At 44.4% G+C, this 21,991-nt stretch overlaps 1 protein-coding gene across 2 annotated transcripts in view; it reads right to left on the bottom strand.

Annotated features, from left to right (window-relative positions):
- Positions 1-21,295, bottom strand: part of Etl1 (SWI/SNF-related, matrix-associated actin-dependent regulator of chromatin, subfamily a, containing DEAD/H box 1) — a 32,396-nt gene extending 11,101 nt beyond the window's left edge. Inside the window, exons 1-13 of one of the 2 annotated variants that reach the window (XM_077631640.1) lie at positions 20,828-21,295; positions 19,894-20,159; positions 19,741-19,807; positions 18,939-19,218; positions 16,970-17,158; positions 16,124-16,504; positions 10,590-10,801; positions 8,848-9,038; positions 7,124-7,262; positions 4,952-5,087; positions 4,468-4,605; positions 2,582-2,782; positions 477-605 (exon numbers count right to left, since the gene is read on the bottom strand). In XM_077631640.1, coding sequence (XP_077487766.1) covers positions 477-605; positions 2,582-2,782; positions 4,468-4,605; positions 4,952-5,087; positions 7,124-7,262; positions 8,848-9,038; positions 10,590-10,801; positions 16,124-16,504; positions 16,970-17,158; positions 18,939-19,218; positions 19,741-19,807; positions 19,894-20,074 — 2,244 coding nt within the window. In that variant the 5' untranslated portion in view covers positions 20,075-20,159; positions 20,828-21,295. Of the gene's footprint in view, positions 1-476; positions 606-2,581; positions 2,783-4,467; positions 4,606-4,951; positions 5,088-7,123; positions 7,263-8,847; positions 9,039-10,589; positions 10,802-16,123; positions 16,505-16,969; positions 17,159-18,938; positions 19,219-19,740; positions 19,808-19,893; positions 20,160-20,231; positions 20,515-20,827 lie in introns of those variants that run through there. The other variant, XM_077631639.1, reaches the window with a different exon arrangement.
- Positions 21,296-21,991: the final 696 nt, after the last annotated feature.

Raw genomic sequence — 21,991 nt, 5'->3', positions numbered from 1 at the left:
CAAACTTACGGAATCCGGAACTACCGAACAAATGGATGGGCCGCAAGCGATGACGCTGTTTTGAGTCTTATTCAGCTTCGTGCATGCACCTTCATGCCATCCCGCAAAGGGGGGATTGCCTTTCATTCAGAGTGAACTTTTTTTCGGGGGCTGGCCAGCGTAGGGTGCGGGTCCGAGTGCTGACGTATACGCAGCAACATACACTATACCTATATTGCGCGCTATGACCTTTGTGGAATTTTTTAAGTCGCACTTGCGAAATCCCCGAATAATTTGCGCACTCCCTTCTTAGAGCCCTAATTTCTGAATAAAAAGTGCGTAAATTATGCGCGTAAATACGGTAAGTAGGACATTTCCTATATTTAAAAAGAAAGAAATCAAAGCAATATGCATTACAATAACCACGGGAAATTATTAAAATTATCCTGTCACTCAGATCACCATATGATACAAAGCTTGGAGTCATAAGCTGATACCTTTAGTAGAACCTGGGACATAGTCCTCAGTTTGTCCAGGTCGTAGTGGTTACGCAGAAGCAATGGATGGTTTGAAGCTCGCCTCAGCTTCATCAGCATTCCAGTTTGGGCATCCTGACTTTCTTTGAACTGTAATCACACGACGATTTCAACAGCACACATTAGCCATGAAAAGAAATGCTACCACAGAACTAAGAACGTCAAGTAACTACTGAACCAAGCTTGTACATCTAGCTCAGACTGCACTGAAGAAAGAACATAATAAAGAATGGAGAGGTCCCAAGTCACTACTAAGCCTCAATTCTGTGCAAGGACAACAGTTTGACGGATTGAGAGACATCAGGCTCATTAAAATTAACCTCCAGACATTCTATCTGAAATGAAGAAGAGGAAATGGATGTGAGCAGGGCATGTAATGCAGAAAGCAAATAATGAATGGTCCCTTGGTGTAACAGAGCAATTCCAAGAGAGTTAATGCAGCAGAAGGCAGCAGAGATTGAGGTGGGCAAATGAGATTAGGATATTTGCAGTGATAGAATGCCTGCAGCTGGCACACGACAGGGCTAATTGGAAATCATTAAGAGAGGTCTCGCAGTGGATGTAGCCATACTACTGCTGCTACTATGATGATTAACCAAGTAAGGTAAGGCTAATGTCCTTGACTTCGAATGAACGTAGTGCACTGCAAGTCAATGGTTAGTTTTTTTCTCAGAATTACCCTTCAGCACAAGGCCTTCACTCCAGTTTACCAATTTCTTACGCGCCAACAATTTCGACACACTTATGAATTTGGAAGGAATGCTCAAACACTCAAGTAAACAATTATTTGATAATGAGATTTAAATACTGCAGAGTGGCAGCTGCGCTCAGTCACAGTGGTGAAAGAAGACAACGACCCAGAGGTGTGAAGCTCAATAGCAGATTGAACGCTTCGCCTGGATCGTTATTGGCCATTGCAAGTGACCTAGGTTCAGCTGAGTCACAAACTCCTCTTACAATATATTTAAATGTTACAAATACAAAAAGGTGATTATTGTTGCAATTCTCCAGTTTATTTGCGGTAAAATTTACACAGTAGAAACCTTCTACAACATAGGTGTTTGGATCAGAAAAAATCTCTACAGTCGAGCCCGCTTATAACGAACATGATCGTCACACAGCATCCGTTCGTTATATCCCGAAGTTCATAGTAAGTGGACTGCAGCTTTAAAGACAGCTGCTTGCCAAAACACAAAATTTTTTCTCTCTTCGCCGAGGCCCTTGGCATAGGCAAGTTGTCTGAGGCTCTCTATGTAGCCCATTGCTACAGGCGCGCTTACAGGTGCTGGCTCCGAAGTTTCATCCTTATCTGATTCCTTCACGTCACTCTTGTCCCGCACTTTAGAAACGATGCCCTCGTTCGTGCACGGTTCCGCGGTGTCGGCGTCGTCATCGACAGAAATAAAATCACTCCAACCAATGTCATGTTGTCAATGTCAAATGTGGCCACCATGACCAGAATCAAAGCCACGAACTCATCCTCAGAAAAATATTGAAATACTGAATAAGGGCAGTACCTTGCTAATAAAAGTGAAAATGCCACTAGTACAGCTTAAACCCAAATAAAACTGTGTAATGGAAAAATTGGAGAGGACACTTCAGCTGTGGCTTTAAGGGCACGACACGATAGCGTAGTGGGTTAATTCCCACGTATGTATGCAGAAGGTCATTCTCTATACTTTACACTCACAGATCCTGGGAGCCCTCATACCCCTCCTGGCGCAGTGGTGCAGCGGTTAAGCGATGCGCCCCTTCCCAGCGATGACAGGTGCTCCCAGCGGTGGGCCTTGTGTGGCCCAGGTTGCTCTTCCTGAGCGACCAGTCATTAATTTAACTGCCACCTGCCATGGTGGGCAGGCTGTGGTGGCGCCTCAAGGTCATGCGACCTAGGTCGCCCACCTGCCTCCTAGGCTGCTCTCTGGGGACCACCTGCCAGAGTCATGTGCGTGATTTTTCGCTCGCAATGCCAACAACACTGACCCCAGACTTTCCGGTAAACGGGGCCTTTAACGCTATCGCGTTAATACATGAAACACCCAAACAGTTTGTCACAGCAATGAAGTTACCTCCTTAGAGAGGGTGGCCACCATGTTCACATAGCAGGACTGCTGGTACGGGGTCATGGGGCAGTAGCGCTCCTCCTCATGCTTGACGGGGAGCTGTTGCAAGACGTCCTGCTTCAGACGCCGCAACACAAACGGCCGCATGATCTTCTTCGCGTGCTCAATTCGGTCCCGTTCAAAGTTGCTCTGGTCCTCCTCTGTTTTCTGCAGACGGAAGGGGTACGCCCCAGTCGCTTAAGCACACTCCCACAAAGCTGCCACCAAAACTCTATAATTATACCCGTTCCTAAACTTCGAAACCAGGCTATTCCTTGTGACCACTTTGCAGAGGTTTACCAGATAGTGCCCCTATAAGCTGGAGAGCCAGCTATTGGTAGCACCATGGAGCTTTTGTTTCTCCACTGAATTCCCGTTCTGAGCATTACTGAGCAGTTTGTTTGAATGAAAGTCCGATAATACCCCAATTCTGGCCCAACCAAAGCATCAGATTCCAATAGTACGTGGGTTCTATGGAAGTTTTGCAACTGGGATAATAAAGAAACGTTATAGGATGCCACAGCAACTGCTGCCTTGCCCACACTGCTTTTTAAACCTTCAGAACTGATGCTGTAATCCTTGTGCAAATGTGGCAACACTGGCAGAAATCAGACATGAAAGGTTGCCGTAAGTGGTGCACTAACATGAATGAAAGCTGGCAGTGAACATATTGATAAGGCTTTGGGTGCTCTAAGCATGTCGTGGCACAAACCACAACTGAAGTTACTACCAGAGTTAATATCAATTCACTTGCACAGTCGTGGCAAAAAAAAAAAAAAATATTTCTGCGCAGTCAGGCAAAGCACACACATGAGTGCTCTGTTTGCCAGAACAAATACCAGCTGACTGGGTGGCGAGCCAACCCAGAATTTAATCTTTTTTTCCTCAAATCTGCATGCCACAAACATCTGTCCATAAGTGTACACTAGTGGCACTTGGAAGCACTAAAAATTGGTACAAACAAATGCCCAGGAAGAATGGCATTCCAAAGATCAGCACTAGCATGGCAATGATGACTGGCCAGGTCAATGTGAAACCTGCCTCCATACTGAATGCCAACTTTAAGAGTAGTTTAAGAGCAGTTCTACATTCCACCTTAGCTGAAATGCAGCTGCCAAGGCTGGGATTTGATCCCACAATATTGGACTCAGCAGCCAAACGCCACTGCCATTCAGCAATTGCAGGAAACGCCTAGCAACAGTTCGACGAATAGCTTGCCAAACCACGCCTATGCAGCCAAAGTAAAAGTTACATTGCACAAAACAATTTCAACACAAATCAGCTTTACAAAAAAAGAAAAAATGATGCACATCATGTAATCCACAATTTCACAGCAGACTTTAGGAACATACGTTAAAGTTCAAGCAAGGGCTTTTATACAGTTCGACTCTCAGCAACCTGTATTTTGTAATGTGTGCCATAAGACAACTGACAAAGCAAGTGTGTTCAATACACTGACACTGCAAGATGACAGACGAGTCGCATTCTGACTATACAGTGCAGAAGCAAGACAAGGACAATGGTTAAAGGACGAGGCAGAGCACTGCAACACGCCTTTCTGCTTTCGCTCTCGTCCTGCTTCTGTGCTGCTGTAGTTGTAATGTGTGCCATAAGACAACTGACAAAGCAAGTGTGTTCAATACACTGACACTGCAAGATGACAGACGAGTCGCATTCTGACTATACAGTGCAGAAGCAAGACAAGGACAATGGTTGAAAGATGAGGCAGAGCCCTGCAACACGCCTTTTTGCTTTCGCTCTCGTCCTGCTTCTGTGCCGCTCGGGTATAATTCAATGCACTGGCATCAAAAAAGTAATACATCACCACAGCTGTAACTGCGGGAAAAACTCACCGAAGCTGTTGAGAACATGAGTCTGATCTGGTCTGCCTTCTTGCCAAACATGTTGGGCATGACAAATGTAAGTAAGGACATGAGTTCCACCAAGTTGTTCTGGAGCGGAGTACCAGTCAGCAGAATTTTTCGCTTTGCCTGCAAATAGAAAAGCGTGGCACAGCAAACCATTACATCACAGCCCGAAGCCCGGTGCAATGATAATGTGATACTTTCATGCAATGCATTACTGACTTACAGCCTACAGCCAAATCAATTTAATGCACGGAAGAGACACCCGCAATTCTTTCAGCAAGAAACACAGCACAGAAAATGACTGTGAATTTATTGCAGAATATCCCTTCCATGCACAACTTCATACCATCGCTGAAAATGATATACTATCACACGACCTAGCCACTCGTGACTCAGCCTCATTAAGTTTACTGCTTTATGTAGCAAAGCCTCTCCAAGTAAAAACAAATATACAATACAGAGCACTCACACTGATCTTCATGAGGTTTCCATAGCGTTGTGAACCCATGTTTTTAAGCATGTGGGCTTCATCAAAAATGACATAGTGGAATGGCAGTTTCTTGAACAGGCTCCTGTCTTCCCCGTTTCCTGAAGTTATGTTGTATCTGCCTCGCCGCAGAGCGAGTAAAGAGAGAGAGAGAAAAAAGAAAACAGACCATCAAAAAAGTGCATGGCACACAGCGGGAAGAACAAAATGTGTCTTGCATGCAAACATAAAAATTCAAATGATGCATAATGGCACTAAGGCAGCCTGTATTGCTGGACACACACTGAAGAAAGGCATTGGGACATGCACAGCTGTCTTATAAAAACTAAGATAAAATGGCCTAATGCAACATCCTAAATTCCACCATGGGCAGTGGTCGTGTTCAGCCACGACTGAGTTACAGATTGCACTAGTGGCAAAGCAAGTGGCAAATCGAAGAGCCTTGAAGCAGATGACACCAAGGATTAATTACACAACAGCTGTTACATTAAGTAGGGCTCGTTTTATGGATACAACACATAAATCCAATCCAAGGTATATGGCACTGGTTCACTGACTAGTGCAACAGCCATATGATGTGTGATTACACTGCAACCACAAACTACTAGGAAAGGCTGCTCTTGAAATGCAGCACAACTCTATGAAATCGCATGCCTAACACAAACATAGAGCTGCATCTCTCCTCTCTGTATCAATTCAATCAGAGGATATTCACCACCAAGAGATGCTGATACCAAAGACCTCGACTACTCAAACTGTGATCATAGGGTCACTCTAGCATTTATTTGCTCAGTCCCAGAAAAGTACGCTGACCTATCCATGACAGCCTTTTGATCCCACTACTGTAGTACAGCTTGTTACAGTAGGACCTCGATAGTAAAGTCACTCGGACCAACAAAAATCTTTACTATATCCGTTGTTGCTGATGGCATGGCTCTGAGGATGCTCTCTGGCTACCTGCTAGATACCTAGTGCTGGCTTATAAAAGAAACGCACTGAAAGGTGACCGACTCGTATTAAAAAACTACCGCTCTACATCCTTACTTTCGTCCTGTTGCAAGATGATGGAGCATGTTATCGCCACTCACATTAACGAATTTTTAAAAGGTTAACTCAGTACTAACGAATTACCAACACTGTTTCCGAAAAGGTTACTCTACCATGATGCAGCTGGTGTCCGTAGTTCATTCCTTTGCCTCAGTACTAGATATTAATGGTCAGATTGATCTTTTTAGATTTTAGCAAGGCATTTGACATAGCTCCCCACAGCAGCCTAATATTAAAACTACATTCCATTCACCTCCTGTAAATTCTTATTTCTTGGATAAGTGATTATTTAAATAACCGAAAACAATTCGTCGCTCTTGGTGGACAACAGTCCGGCTGTCTTCCTGTCGCGTCTTGTGTGCCCCAAGGAAGCATCCTGGGGCCTTTACTGTTTTTACTGTACATTAACGATATTGTCAATGAAGTTGTGCCCAGTGTTCAGATCAGACTATATGCCGATGACTGTGTGTTATTTCACGAAATCTCGAGTGCTCATCATCAAATAGACCTGAATAATAGCCTCACTAACATAGTGAACTGGTGCAGTCGTTGGGGAATAGCTTTAAATCCGAACAAGACTGTTTCTCTCTGCATCACTCGTAAAAGGAATCCGATAAAACATGCATATATTCTTGGGCCATCCCTGCTTAACGAAGTTACTTCGGTCAAGTACCTGGGTGTGACAATCACTCATGATCTGTCATGGAACGCCCACATTGAAAGCATCTGTTCATCTGCCTTCAGAAAACTATGTTTCTTGAGACACAAGCTTCGGAATTCCCCTCCCAACGTAAAGCTTCTTAGTTATCTGTCTTTGATGAGGGCAAAACTCGAATATGCGTGTGTAGTCTGGGATCCGCATACGACATCTAACATAAAGATTGAAAAAATACAAAGGAAAGCTGTTAGGTTTGTGTTCTCCAAATTTTTTCAAATCTGATTCACCCTCCGAAATAATGCAGGCTCATGGTATTCCCCCCCCCCCCCACCAAGTTAGCGAGCTTTTACTGCAAAAGAAAAAGACTGCAAATGAGTCAGGATCCTTTGACACTTTTGCCACCTTTATAAGTATAAGCTAGCATTCCCAAAAATCTCGAAACTACTTACGTAGTAATGATGACATCAAAGTTATCCACTTGGCCTGTAAGGATCTTAAACTTGAGCTCTCGCCGGTCTTTCTGGCTACCATGATAGACGAGTACGTCGAGAGAAGGGCACCACACCGTGAACTCTCTCATCCAGTTTTCTGCAATTGTGAAACATAACAGAAAGGCACAGAAAATTCTGGCTGCTGTAGCATAGCAGCTCATTCTCGAATGAGATAGTTTTTCCATTCAACTAACGCTCAAGCCCCTATGGCTATTTTGAACGGCAGAATGATCCTAGGAATTACACCTGCATTACCATACAATGAGAGAGCAGCAACATAAGAAGTAGGCTCTCTTAGGTGTTGACTAGAGCCAGTTGTAAGACAACAGGAACACCACACGTCAAAGGAAAAAGTTCACTTTGGAAATTTACCCAAGAAGAGGCAACACCATATATGAGCAATGATTCTGCTCAAGGCTGCACACCCATGTAACTGATACATGCCAATCATGCACTGCAAGAGGTCACGAATTTTTGCTTACTATCAAATAAGCAAAGTATTTATCTTATGAACAACGCGAACTGCTCAGGCACTAGCCATATGAAATGCCTTTCTCAATTTATTTTATCGCCGTAGAGAATTCCAGCTGACACCCTGTTTGAAAATGCAAAAAGAGAAGAGCTTGGAAAGGCCCAAAAGACGGCGACAAAGCAATGGCAGACGTATTTTTTCAAAAGTCCGACAATGTATGTATATGATTAACCTTCAAGAGCAAGGACTAAGCTATACAAGAGCAGCAAAACTTCGTTGATATGTTCCTGCTTCATACGATTTCTCGGTTTATACGCTCAAAATCACGGACATTAAAATGTTCCATCGAGTAACACAAATTTCTCCCAGTTAACAAGTTCCCGGATGACATGATTTCCCCGCTCCTATGTCCTAATTTTTGACGAACTGTCGCAGTATAATACATTTATTGACCTAATATACATGTGCAAACATGCAAGTTGGCAAGTTGCAAGTTGGCGGCAGCGCTTAGGTGCAATGAGGCAAAGACTGCTGCTGCTGCTACAACAACAACAAAAACAAAAACAGCGCGCTAGCATTCGAGAGAGCAATTTTTGCAGGGACACAACATGAAGAGGAGAAACACTGAGGTCTCTTTGCTGTGCACATGAGCAAGCGGGCGAAGCATCCACAAACTACAGTGATGCGCTCACATATGTGCAGGCCAGGTGCGGAAACGTTGCATCAGCCACTGCTGTCGCGTCCCCGTAGCACTTAGCTGCGATGGAGCGAAGCATTCAAAAACTACAAGGAAGATTTTGGTTACTTTCATCTTTTCCATCATCGGACTGTATGCATTACGAAGTTCCTTAATGCGATTAAGACAACGCAAACGCAGTCTAAATTCTGCGAGCACAAGGAAAGGATCTGTTCAGATCTTGTGCCTAGAAATGCTAATCGTCATTTGTAAGCAATGAAATTGTCAATCAATGTCTTAGATTAGGCAGTTTGGATGATACATTTTCCCAGATATAATACGTTTTTTCCACAATTTTTTTAAACATGTGACAATGAGACTTTACTGTACATAGCAAAAAAATAAAACACAACAGCCACAGCACGGAGATACTTCCCCGCTCTTTTTAACCCTAATCAGCTTTTAGTTACTCAAGATTAAGTATCGTGTGCGCAGAGGTCCATTGCAGGCGAAACAATGACACCCAGTACGCACCTAAGGTTGAAGATGGCACCACAACCAGGTGTGGCGTGGCCTCTCCCTGCTCCTGCAGATAAGCCAGGAAGGCGATGGCCTGGATAGTCTTGCCGAGGCCCATTTCATCGGCAAGGATGCCGTTCACTTGCTGCTTGTGCATCACAGCTAGCCAGTTGAGGCCGATGAGCTGGTATGGAGACAGGTGAAGGCTGCAAAGGGTTTACCAGAATGTTACAGTTACACCTCGTTAATTCAACCCCTGTTAATTCGAAAATCCTGAATTCGAACTGTTGACAACGTCCCGTCCAAAAGCCCACGCAAGTCTATGGCGTCGGATGCTGCTGGGCCAGCACCCGTTATTTTTGACATGCTACTCACCGGAAGCCGTGTTGCTATGTGAATGACAGTGAATGAAACCGAAACTATGCGGCCGCATAATTTTTCGGCACCCTCCGAAAATCATCATACCTGCCGCTGCCCGACGCAAGAGGTGCCTCTCTGACGTGGTATCTGACATGACACAGGATATTAGCAGGATATGTTTGGAGGGCGGCAGCACCGCAAAACTGTGCGGCCATGTAGTTTTGGTTTCCCTTTGTAGAGTTTCGCTCCAGACCACGGAGATGGCGGCCCAGCAGCGCGTCGACCAGCCAGCTGAGTACAGTTCTGCAAAGTTTCGGAGACTGAATGGTGCATTATTGGTTCTTTTCATCTTCTCACCAGAACGTCTCTCGCTGTTCAGCACTGACCCTCAGTTGTGCTCGCATGATTTTTCTGTTCTTTTATTGGGGCGAAAATGCGCGCTCATCACGCGTGCGGTGGTGCCTCCCCACATGCAACGAGGCTCCCCTGTCACCGCATCACACCATGAACGAGGCTGTGGAGGCCCTTGCCAATTGGAGCTGTCCTACATTAACAACCTCGAGAGTGTGCATGCAGCCTATGCCTGATGTTATTCAGAAAAAACGTCTTTGCTGTGCAGTTTTCATCTCAAAAGCAGACGAACGTCCTCCTAATTTTCTCCAACTAAAATTACTATAATGCAAATAGTTCTTGGCAACTTGGGGGGGGGGGAAGGGGGGGGGGGGGGCATTCATTAATTGGGACATTTTTCTCAGTCCCTAGAAGTCCGAATTTGAATTAACAATGTTTTACTGCAGCAGATGCAAGGTGGTTGACAGTGATACAGGTAATTGCAACAAGTTGACATTTCTTTTTAGGGGCAAATGATATACTGATTCGTTCTTAAGTTGTATGTGACTACAGAAACTTTTGACAACATGCTTTTAGAGTGGCTTGTCTATCTGCAGTCTTTCCAGCGGATACTGGTGTTTTAAGACATTGCTGGGTGTCTAGACAGCGACAAAAAGGCCAGAAGCATCCACCCTGCACTGAAGAACTGAGGCAGCCTCTCTTTGAAGAGCAACACCAAAACACTCACTCTAGCTTACCCTTTTCTGTACCGTTTTGAGTCTACGAACTTATGCAGGCTCTGTTAAACATAAGGATGGCTCTTTACCACTACACTACCATTACAGAGGAATTTACTTATGCTTTGCTCCCATCAACAAACTTTCAATCCTGTTCTAGTTCGAGTTATCAGAGCTCCCTCATCCTCATCTGCACTCTTCCGTAGCTTGGACGCCTCATAGGCAGAGTTTTGTGATGAAGTTCATTTCAGTTTCGTTCACTTTTCTAAAAACTTACAAAATGACGGCCTTTTAGTATCCTGAGAATAAATAAGGAAAAGGGAGGGTTACCTTTTATTGAGCAGTGACGGCTGCGCCTTGATGTACTCATCAGAGTCACTGTTTTCCCCACTCACAAGGCTTGACACAATGGCCTGCATCCGGTCAGAGATGCTCTGACAACGTGCCATCAAACGGCTGACTACCTCACGTGTGTGCAGTAAGTTCTTCGAGCTGTTCAGCAGGTTAGTCGTCAGGTGCTTGCACGTTTCGAACTTGTGCACCTGGGCATAAAAGGGAGCGTAATTAACCTAGAAGAGCCTGCTCTTATTTGTTCACACTCCGAAATTTTTGCAATATATCAGGCTGAACTTTGCAACACCAAACAGTAAAGGCACTTGACTCATATCCCTTTGTTTTTTGCCCATCTACACTCTATCTGTGCTCATGTTCAAGCAATCACGAGCAAAGAAGCCTAGATTTCACGAGTGCATGTTGTTGGGCGAGTCGGTCGTACATCGTTGAGTAAAGGTACTGCGCAAAATAATACAAACATGGACGAGAAGGGCACAAGGACGGGCGCAGACTCGCGACTGGGTTTATTCAGAACAACACATACTTATAACTTCCACACCGCCATGTCAGTCACTGAGCGCAAGCCAGAAATCTGCATTCTGTCCGATAAAGTCTTATTGAGGTATCACTCACGCAGTCATCTCTTTTGTTCCTAATGAAAAAAGCCTCAGCAAGCTACATCTTCCATTGTAACTGTTTACTGTGGTTTAAGGATTTAAACAGCGCACCAACACTATTATCACCACCACTCCAGCTACGTCCACTGCAGGAAAAAAGCTTCTCGCACTTATCTCCAGTCGATCCTGTCCCGCACCAGCTGCATCCCAGCCCTGAAAATCTCCTAACCTCATTTGCCCAACTGACTCTGTGCAACCTTAGAATCTGCTACGCTACACTTACAACTGGGTTATCTGTTCAATCTGCATTACGAGCACTGCCCATGTCCATTTCCTTTTTTCGACTTCAAATAGAAACGTCATTAACTTGCATTTGTTCCCTGCAGGAGCTTATTGGTTTACGTTTTTTTATGACAGCTCCACCATACTTTTTGTCCCTTGACCTTAAAGGGGCCATGCCATGGTTGTTCTTCATATTGCAGTTTTGTGCTTCGGTAACTAATACAAGAGCTTAAGATTCAATTTCTGAAATTTGGCTGCCCTGGACGTGCTGTATATTCCAAAAAATGCGATCGAAATTGAGACCGGAAGGCTCCTCCCACCAGCAGCGACCACCATATTGAATGCTGTCGTGACGTCACCAGGGAATGCACGGAGCAACGTCATCTGCTCTCGTTGCTGCAATATGCGCAGCGAGGTCTCATTCCGCCCTGTACTTTCACAGGTGATCGAAGTAGCAGTCATCCCCCATATATGAGTGACTGGTGCCGCAAAAGCGATAATAACAGTAATGCTGTTTTTCTTTGGTATAGGTAGGGTCCGGTCACACTGCAGGCCGATGAGACGGCGATCGACGGGCTGGTTGGTATGCAAATGCTGTCGCTGACGCACTGGTCTGTCACGCTAGACCGACGACGACGCCAGCGCGATTAACGACCGCGTATCATAGTAATGTTAAGAGTCAGCTTAGTGGGAACTGACAGAGTGTGGTGGGGGACTAGTTGGTATGACATTCTATAAACTTAAGAATTTTAAAACTTATTGCACCTCATGCTAGCCACAGCGACATACGCGATGTGCGTGCACCAGCGAAGATGTGCTTTCAATCGATGCCTGCGCATAGAACCGATCGGCGAGGCAAGCGACACGGGCAGAAAACGCCGCACGACGGTGCCGCTCTTTGCTTGCCGCCGTCCGGCCAAACGAAAGCTACACCCGGTGAGGCGATTGACGGGCGGAAAAGTGCGCTTGTGTACATTATCCGTATCGAAAAAAGCGAAACGAGCGGCTACATATCATATCTTCACACTTTCTTACTAATCAGTGAGGAACTTTTGCCATATTCTTGAATTTTGGTCCACCGGCCCTTTCATGACGAGGCCTAGCGAGTACACAGGATTCCTGTGTGTGATTTCGGCGATTGCGGAGAGCGAATTCACAAGTTTTAGCGCCTGCAAATAGCTTTCGAGCGTAGTTTTGGCTACAGTGCCCTCAAAGCGATGACTGCCTACATCGCAGGACGCGAGTGCAATTAGGGGGAGTGCGATATGTGACCCGGTCTGCATAGCATGTGCACAAGGCAGCCGGCAGCAGCCGCCGGCGTCCACTATGGACAACAAATCTGGTTGTTTTCATTAATTCAAGTAATATCCGAATGTATTTTTAGCTAAATCGATCTAAAATTAAATTTTGGTGACATAAGAGAAAGCAGATACAATTAGCGGGAAGCGCTGGTATCCGACGCGAAGCATATTTCCCAAGCAGGCGATATATAGCATCATCGGCGCTTATTGCAGTGTTATCATGGTGTGTAAATGAGTAAAAGTGCGATTTGTGAGCAAGGGTACGTAATAGTTAAGGTAAGGAGAACCCACCTAGCATTTTATGCCATGCAAACGAGCAGTACTGTTTGCGCACAGCGATGTAAACAACCTCAGTGCAGGGCTGCAGTTGTCATAATCGCCGCACTCCTGGGGCACAATGCGCACGCACAGCAAAATGCTAAATGCTGAACTATTATTTTGAAGCACTCAATTAGACGGCGGCGACTATTCATCGGTGCGGGGAGTGAAAGCATTCAAGTCGCGTAGGGTTTTGCAAGCGGCTTGATTCCTGCAAAAGGGTTCTACGAGTCGAAGGAAATGTATGTTCGACTTACAAACGCGTACAAGCAGCGGGGAAGTCGTCGCAATCGGCCCTTTTCTCTGCTCCTTTCTTGCCTCGAGGTTACTCTAGTGCCAACTTTTGATAATTTGAGTTTAATTATCGAGCCAATGAATAGCAGACAAGAACTTGGTAGCTAGCTGCAAAATGCCGCGGCTTTCACAGTGCACATCGACGAGGGCATGCACGGCATGTGCCGCTTTATACATACGGGAGCACTTGACGGCTCAAGAGGCCACACTCATAACATACGAATAGCATGCTTATAAGCATAAATAATAAAGCAGGGGTGCATCGATTTCTGTTTCGTCAACAATCGGAAAACGGGCGCCACGAGCAAGTCCGCTTTCCAAGGATCACTCAGCTCACGTACTACTAAGTTTAAGGCTTCCCAAAAGAGAACACGGAAAATGCATTTTATTTTGTTAAGCTAAAAGAAAAAACTTTTCAAGCGACCGCTGTCTACGGTGTGCATGCAAGCACCTGAACAGCTCGCAGCAGACGATACGGGACGTGTATGCCCTCATGACGTCAGTGATCAGAGGTTGCCAGACCAGAAAGCAGTTCGCAGGAGAAACGAAAAAGATTCGCTTTAAAAATATTTACCACACAGAATCAACTGAAAATTCGGGGAATTGTAATTTAACCTGTTGGGAATTAAAGACGATAAGCAGGGTATGCGTGAAAATAGGCTGTCGTGGCCCCTTTACTTACACCTATCATTTTATTTTTCATAGTTCTCGCCATTGTAACCTTATGTACACTAGTAATCACGTGCCAAGTAATTAAGACCTTACTGGCTCAGGCTGAACCGCTTTCATGGTTATTTTGTCAAGTACTTATATGCCTTCCTTGAGTCATTCTTGTTTTTGACAGAATTTAAGATTGAGACCATTAAAATTTATTCATCTTATCAGAAGTGCCCTTAAAAATGATATATGAGCATGCTAGATGTGTCAAAATATCTTTTACAGAAGAGTGATTAAGATTACCTTGCAGTTACAAGAAAATGACAAACAGAGCATAATATATGAAGTGAGCTAAAGAGTGAGGGCATGAAAAGTTTCCTGTTGTCTTAAAACTCGAAAGCAGCATTGGTCCAGTTTCTCTTTTTCAGTGTCTCCATCTCTCTCCCTTCTGTAGTAACCGCTTTTTTTTTTTTCCAAGGGCTTAAAACACACCAAAGGTGCCCAACTGGCCAGTTGTGCAGTACAAGCTCTGAAAACATATGACCACCTTTCTCTCTCATCGACATTCATGGTAGTGCCTCCAGTGTATCCTGGGTAGCAGGAAACAACAGGGGACAAAATTTGCGGCCCCTCCCTCATGCCGATTGGCGGGGGCCACTTCCACCCTCGCCCCTTTTTGTGCACGCCTATGCCTGCATTCTCTACCCGCAAGGTAGCTTCCCCGCACCTTAGCGCGAAGGCACGGGGAAGCTATTTTGCGAGGGCGAGCTAAATATGCGGGGAAGCTCTCTTGCGGGGTACGTTTCCAATTTTTTTTTTTTCTATAGCATGCCCTACTGTGCAGTGTCGCCGAGGGTCACACTGCAAAATTTTACCTAACCCAAAGGACAAGCAAACCATTTCATTTTAAGCAGACTTCAATTACACTGAGTCTATGGGAAACTGACTAAATGCCATGTTGTTTGCCTTTTCCGAGAATTCATCTCTGCCAAGTTCATAACGGCAGCCCACAACATAAACCAGTCAACACGAATAAATCTACGACGTGTCAATTCCTCTCACTTCAAGAGGCACATAAGCTTCACAACTTTCATTTTCCCCACACACCACAAAACTTGGTGCAGAAAATGCCCTCAATGCAACCTTAATTTGTACAAGGCATACAGCAGATTCCAAGTTTGTACTGACATTCTAACAAACTGAACTCACTCAGCTGTGTTGAATGCATTTTCCTGTGCTGTGTTGGGTTGGGCCCTTTATATGATGCTATTTGCATGACAGCAAGATGCAAACTTTTGTCTATGATAAATGAAAGACACCCATCACCAGTGTGAATTTCTCTGGATAACAACATATTTCGGGTGGCAAGACTACAAAATACTTGCATTGGACTGTAAATGCATAACCGAAACCTGGCCCATTCGAACCAGCATCATGTTGCCAACATTGGTTGCTTGCAGCCAGGGGGCCAAGTCAGGCTTACTCTAAGACAAATGCCTCTCAGTGGTCTTCAATTGCCCTCACCTTGCACCCATCATATCACAGCAAATTTTCTATTCTCAGTGCTCCACTCAATTACCAAACCTTGACTACATTTCCCTTTTCTTGGTGTTCTTTTTTGTTATCGTTTCATGCATTAACACCTTGACCACTTCAATTTCCTTACCTTAGTTTTAGTTTAAATGTTATCAATTATCACCTCTCTGTCCCTTAACACTCAATACTACACACTGCACTGCCTCTAACCTCACTTCAACCTGACTGTTTATCCACCAAGTTCAGGCAGAGCTCAGACCTTTGACCAACACGATGACTGTTTCTGCAGCAATTGTGCAATGCCCTTCGCCTTGTCTCTGTCATGAACCTTACATGGCAGCGTAAATTAAATGCCTAATGTTTCCTCACAATGCTTCAGTTTCGCAGTAACCTCTAAACCTGGCATGCTTTCCTGCACTAATGAAGAAATGATGCATTAGCCACCTTATCAGAGGACAGTGGAACACTAGCATTTATAAGAAGTACTTAAATGTCAAAAAAATATAAAAAAATGAGCAAGACGCACCAAGGTTTTCCATGAATTGTACGGCCGGTTCTCAACAACAGCCTCTGCCCTCTTCCGGCTGCAGCCAGGGACTGCAAGCAGCTCATTGACGGAAGCATCATTGAAGAACTGAGTAATAGCAAGTCTAGCCTCAGTTTTCGCAGGTGAGTCAGGTTCCTCATCGCTCTCCTCACTGTCATCACCTGAGCCATAGACATCTTCATTGCAGTATTCTTCGTCGTCACTGTCATTTTCTTCCTTTATCGCCTTTGCATTCCGATGTGGCTTCTTTTTCGTTTTGCGCGACTTCAGTTCGTTGAAGGCTTTGAACTTCGAGAGGCCGCCACTCGAATTCTTCAGCGGTGCCTCGTCCTTTGTTGCAATGTTCGCCTGCAATTTTACCTAAGAATAGAAGGAAGGACAAGCATTTTTGAGATGCTGAGCAAACCACAGATCAGGTTGGCTAAGAGAAGACTTAGTATGAGAAAAAAGAAAAAAAAATGGCCGACTAGCTGTTCCAACAAGAGTGTACAACTTTGACCATGCAGCACTGATAGATGGACCAAAAAGTTAAGCAGAGAGATGATCTGGCATACAACACAACAGCAAATTAGTTGAGTGGGCAAATTTGTCAATGAGGAGGAACTGCACATATGCAGCAAAGTTCTAAATGTAAGTGAAAGAATAGTCGAATTAATCGCACGAGACACCTCTCTACACCTGTAGTATAGCACTCTGAAACATATTCCAGATGTCCTCACACGAAGTAAGACACCTTGATGTCACCAGCCTAATAACAACTTCAGAGGTACTCAGAATTCTTAGGCACTTACTCCCTCACCAACATGGCTGGTAGGAGAAGCTTACCTTTGGTGTGATCTCTCTATCTTCTGCACTGTCGAAATCCACACCTTTACTGCCAGGGGATGAGGAAACCGTTTTAAACCTTGCATTGCAATGTGGGCTGCTGCCCTTGCTTCCTGGTGGGTTGTCTAACAGGTATGCCCGTGCTCGAGTGACATCCCATTTGCATGCCGCCAATGCATCTTGTATGTCCTGCATCACAAAGAATTTCTCATATGAGACAGCAGAGAAGCAAAGATAGTTTTGGCAGAGTTCAGCAAGCACAGTTCCACGAGACAAAAGGCCAAACTACTATACGCAGCAATTGCACCAGCCAGGAAACCCTGTTTGCTTCTGTCTCTGACCGATGTGTTCATGGCATGCGACTTTAATAGCAGCAAAAGTGAAGACAAGTAGAGCCCAATGCAATGTTTTATGTTGTGAAGCTGGTCAACAAGATGCTGTTATGACATAAATACTGGGGTCTCAACACAATGTCTATGCCAGAAGAAAGGTCCCTGCTATTGGCAAATGGTCGCAATAACTTGCACTGTCACCATCCACTACCTCATGTTGCATACAGGCAAAGGCTGAGACATTATCCCACCACCAAATGCAATTAATGCGACTTATGCCACAAAATATTCAAAAGAGGCATTAAATTGATGATGATGATGCATGTTTATGGTGTAAGGGCAGCTTTGGCTAAAGAGTGTCATGATACAAGGTATTTTCGTTTATACAAGGCGGGGTCAAAGATCCATTTGCCAAGCATTTCACCCCCGACAAGACAAGCCCAAGGTCATGGGAGAGCTTGTACTCAGTGCATCTTCGTTGGGCAACCGTTGACACTGGGGATCGAACCCACTTTGTGCCACCCACTCAAACGTCAAAAGGTGGCTGTTCAAACCACTACGCTACTGTTGCGGTCATGAGCCATCAAATTGCTGGGAAGGTTTCCAAATTTGGCATGAATTCCAATAATTAACCATACAGAAGTCAGAATGTCTTCGGAACTGGAACACATTTTGAACACAATTTTTCCAGAACACACAGCATCACAGTTAAGCAGCCTCCGAAAAATTTAGCTCGCACAATGAAACCTGTATCTTCCTGTTGTATCGTATTGTACTGTATTGTATTTTACTGCTGCATTGTACTGTACTATACTGTATTGTGTTGAAATTTGTTATGCAAGTATATGTTAAGTGACTGCTTGCCAACTGTGTAAGGTGCAAGAGCCATCGTCAGGCATTTCCCCTTTTGCTCTTGCTCCTACTTGTACACCAGAGAAAAAAAAATCAAAGCAAATGAAAATCAAACGAAACAAACATGATCTCTGTACCCCTGTACTTTGCGACATTATTTTTCTCCAGTATACTTATTTCACACTTTTTGTGTCAATTTTGCATTTATGCTTTTATACCTCCCACCACTCGTATTGCGTAATTCCAAATGTTTTGTTTGAGTCAACTTGCACAGTCTACACGAGTGTCTACAGTGCTCGAATGTCAGCAGGGCACAGCAGAGTGCAACATTCAAGTGCTCTAGGCAGGTATGTTAATGACTGAACAATGGGTTTGTGCTTTTGCCATTATGTTCCTGTATATATGTTTCTTCCCCCATCCTGCTATAATCTCAAAACTGGGATTGCAGTATAAATAAACATAATACAAATATGAAGAAGTGCTGGTCAAGAACACAAGCTAATGCCGATTTAATTGGACGTCAGCAGAGAGCGCCACTGCTCTGATGCTCGCTGGAGTCTTTCCTTCTGCAGAAAACAATTCCTTACTGTATACAACACTCCTGTCTCAGGCGATGACTATCTTGGTAATGTCAATACTGCACACGTGATGCATAAGCTCCCATTCTTTTACAGTAGTCAAATGATATTTGTAATTAGGTATGTGTAAGCTAATACCAAAATAAGTAAGTGGACATGAGAAATTGGTTCTAGCTTGTAAAAAACAATCACACAGCGGCTACTTACCATAACATCACAACTCTTGAACTCTGACATCAGCTGCTTGAGACTTCTCTCCCTGTCTGTCATGTACCTTGTGCATTCATCTTCCGAATCTTCAGCGCTGCTTTCATCATTAACTCGATTAGGTTTCTTGGCATTTTGGACAAGCTGCCCTGATCTGGCTTCTTCATTCTCTTCTGAGCTACTTGATAAGACACGTTTTCGTTTCACTCCGTTCGGTACAAGTGGGCTTTCTTCCGTGTCAGCAGTCGAGCAGCTTGCTTGAATATCACAGGACTCTTCGCTGCAGTTTGCACAGACAAAGAAAAAAAACAGGATCAAAGCGATGTTCCTTAAAAATTTGAAACATCAAAATTTTACATTCAGCACCAAACGGCTTACTTCAAACAACTCAATATGTTAAGCTGCATAATATGTACAGCAAACTCAAAGAACAAACAAACTACTGTAAGAAAATGCTTGAAGTTTGGATGAATGTCAGCTCCATACGATCCTAGCAAACTTTCAAGCTTTGAAACACCAAAGAAATTAGCGACATGCATTACTCAGGAGACCTGCAGACCACGTGAATGACTACAGTTATTAAGAACGTTATTCAAGAGGGCTGAGCTCCCAATGTATCTCTCCCATACAGCAAATTAATTACAGCTGACGACCTCTGATCATTTAAGTGGCTCTTCAACGTATGAATGAATGAATGAATCATCATGGGGCAAGAAACACGATCGTCTAATTACATATTTCAGCTCTAATTAATTGACAGACGCTAGCAACGCGCAGGCAGGGAGCATTGAACATCACTCGCCTCAGAGCCATGTCCCGTCCAGTTTTCCTTAAGGCCGATTCAGGTGTCTCAGGAACGACCAAATCATCTGCGCACAAAAGCATGCGAAGTGGCTTTTAAGCGAAAACACAAAACTGCAGATAATACAAATTTTAACCACGAAAGTCAACAAACCTTCACTTCGACGCGGCGGAGAACGACAGTCGAACCCCTGCTTTTGGCGCTTGTCGCTCGACGATGGACGAGGCTCGGAGTCGGGATTCCGCTGCGAACACCTCTTGTGAAACCTAAATTGTCTGAGCGTGTTCAATAGGCTTGGCGAGTCAGTTCCGTTGGTGACCAGCGAATCGGACATGATGCGAGCTTCACATACACAGCGTCTTCACAGCGTTCGACCTAGACTGGCCGCTACGTGTCAACTTAAACTCGTCTGAATTGCACTAGAAGAAAAAGGTTTATATTGCAGCAACCAGAAGTGTTCCACGCAACAATAACTAAGAAGTGACACCTACAAATAATAGGCCAGCACACTTCATTCACAAAACCGTGCACGTTGTCACCTCAGGCAATGGTTTTAACAAAGGCGAACGATTCAGCGGCAAATTAACATATAAGGTCTTACGATTAGCTTCCGAAAAACTGCACTACTCCCGCGGTTGAGGCTTTCGGCAGTGAACAAGCAAGAAACGCGTGCACTCGTACAAGACAAACCGCGGACAACTGCACTTGTTGCAAGCCAAAAATGACAACCGCGGTCCCGCGGTACCCGCGGCTCAACCAGCTCGAAGCGCGCTCAGACAGGTCAGGAGTGGCGCTGCAGTCGCTGCCGTGGCTGCCTTCAATTGAGGAAAGTAGGCCTATCCTCCGTTTTTTCTTACAGGACTTCTCGGAATGAAGTGCTTAAAAGGGCAAGGTTTAGATGTAAGCATTTAAGTTCTAACTTTTACGTTTCACAGGCAAGCAAGGCCAACTGCAACGAAGCGGAAGTCAGCTCGAAAAAGGCAATGACCTGGTTAGGGCTTCCATGCAAGCGCCAGTCGCGGAAGTAAACTCGCACTGAAGGGGATAGAAAAAAAAAGCAGAGCAAAATTACTTTGACCGTGCTGACCTAGGACATCTGGATGAACATCTTCGTCCGCATGTCAGGGACAGGCTGTTATTTTTCCACGTGTATTGACTGCAGCGATAACTGTACTACGTGATGCCTACCACGTAATATGGATACCATATTCGTTACGCCGCTAACCATGCGCACGCAGGACACTTGCGCGCTTTCCGCGCTCAGAAGTATTCACGGTACTTGTGAGATATTATGGATTGAATTTACTAGTGCAATGGACACGATAAACCCTTTGGGGCGTAGAGCCGACAGATTATATAACTAGCAGATTGTATACGACGAGGTGAGCGAGCACAAACTAGCGTGATTTATTTTGACGCCTAATTGAATTACTCGGGTTGTAAGCTGGGCTTAAACTCTAGGACCGAAACAGGCTACATCTCAACCGTTTTGCGAAACTGTACAACCGGTTTTAAAACCGCATTTACTCTGCCAATCACGCTTCACTGCAGCGCCGAGAGATATACAGGGAAGCAAAACTCCAGGGTTATCATTTAAGAACAACTTGTCACAACACTTTCACTGCTCATGAAATGGCCTGAGAAAGAAAAGAAAAATATAAAGACTTGTACATTTGAAATGCAAAATATATAACAAGTTGTAACATGTTTTTCTTTCGAGGCAGTTCTCCTCTCCTTTTCATTTTTTTTTCTCCCAGCCAATTCAATGGCGGCGTAATACAAAAACGCACGTACGCTGTGCGATGTCAGCGCACATTAAAGATCCTCTGGCGTTTTAAAATAGTCTGCAGCCCTCTACTACGGCGTTTCTCATAGCCGATGTGTTGCTTCAGGACGTTAAAATGCTCAACTTTTTTCTTACTCTTGAGCATTCGTGGGACACACCTTTGCAGTTTTTGTTTACTAACCTGGAACATATTATAAAAAAAAAAGACGGAAGTAATTTTTTGATGCAAGGCTCACGCTTTCAGAACTTCTTAAGCGTAACTTGTTTATGTTTCAGAAAAGAGCACGACGTATATGCTTTCTGGAAGTCTAGAGTCTGACGGAAACCCGTCTGGTCGGGATGGTACATGACGAAAGAAGAAGGCGCCGACCAAAAGAAAAGATCGGATGACGTTTCGGCTCCCGTGAACAAGGCTATATATATATATATATATATATATATATATATATATATATATATATATAT

The sequence above is a fragment of the Amblyomma americanum genome, chromosome 7, assembly GCF_052857255.1.
Source record: "Amblyomma americanum isolate KBUSLIRL-KWMA chromosome 7, ASM5285725v1, whole genome shotgun sequence".
In the NCBI taxonomy this organism is placed as follows: Eukaryota; Metazoa; Arthropoda; class Arachnida; order Ixodida; family Ixodidae; genus Amblyomma; species Amblyomma americanum.
Note: the sequence above shows the minus strand (reverse complement) of the source record. Positions and strands in the feature narration are given on the sequence as shown.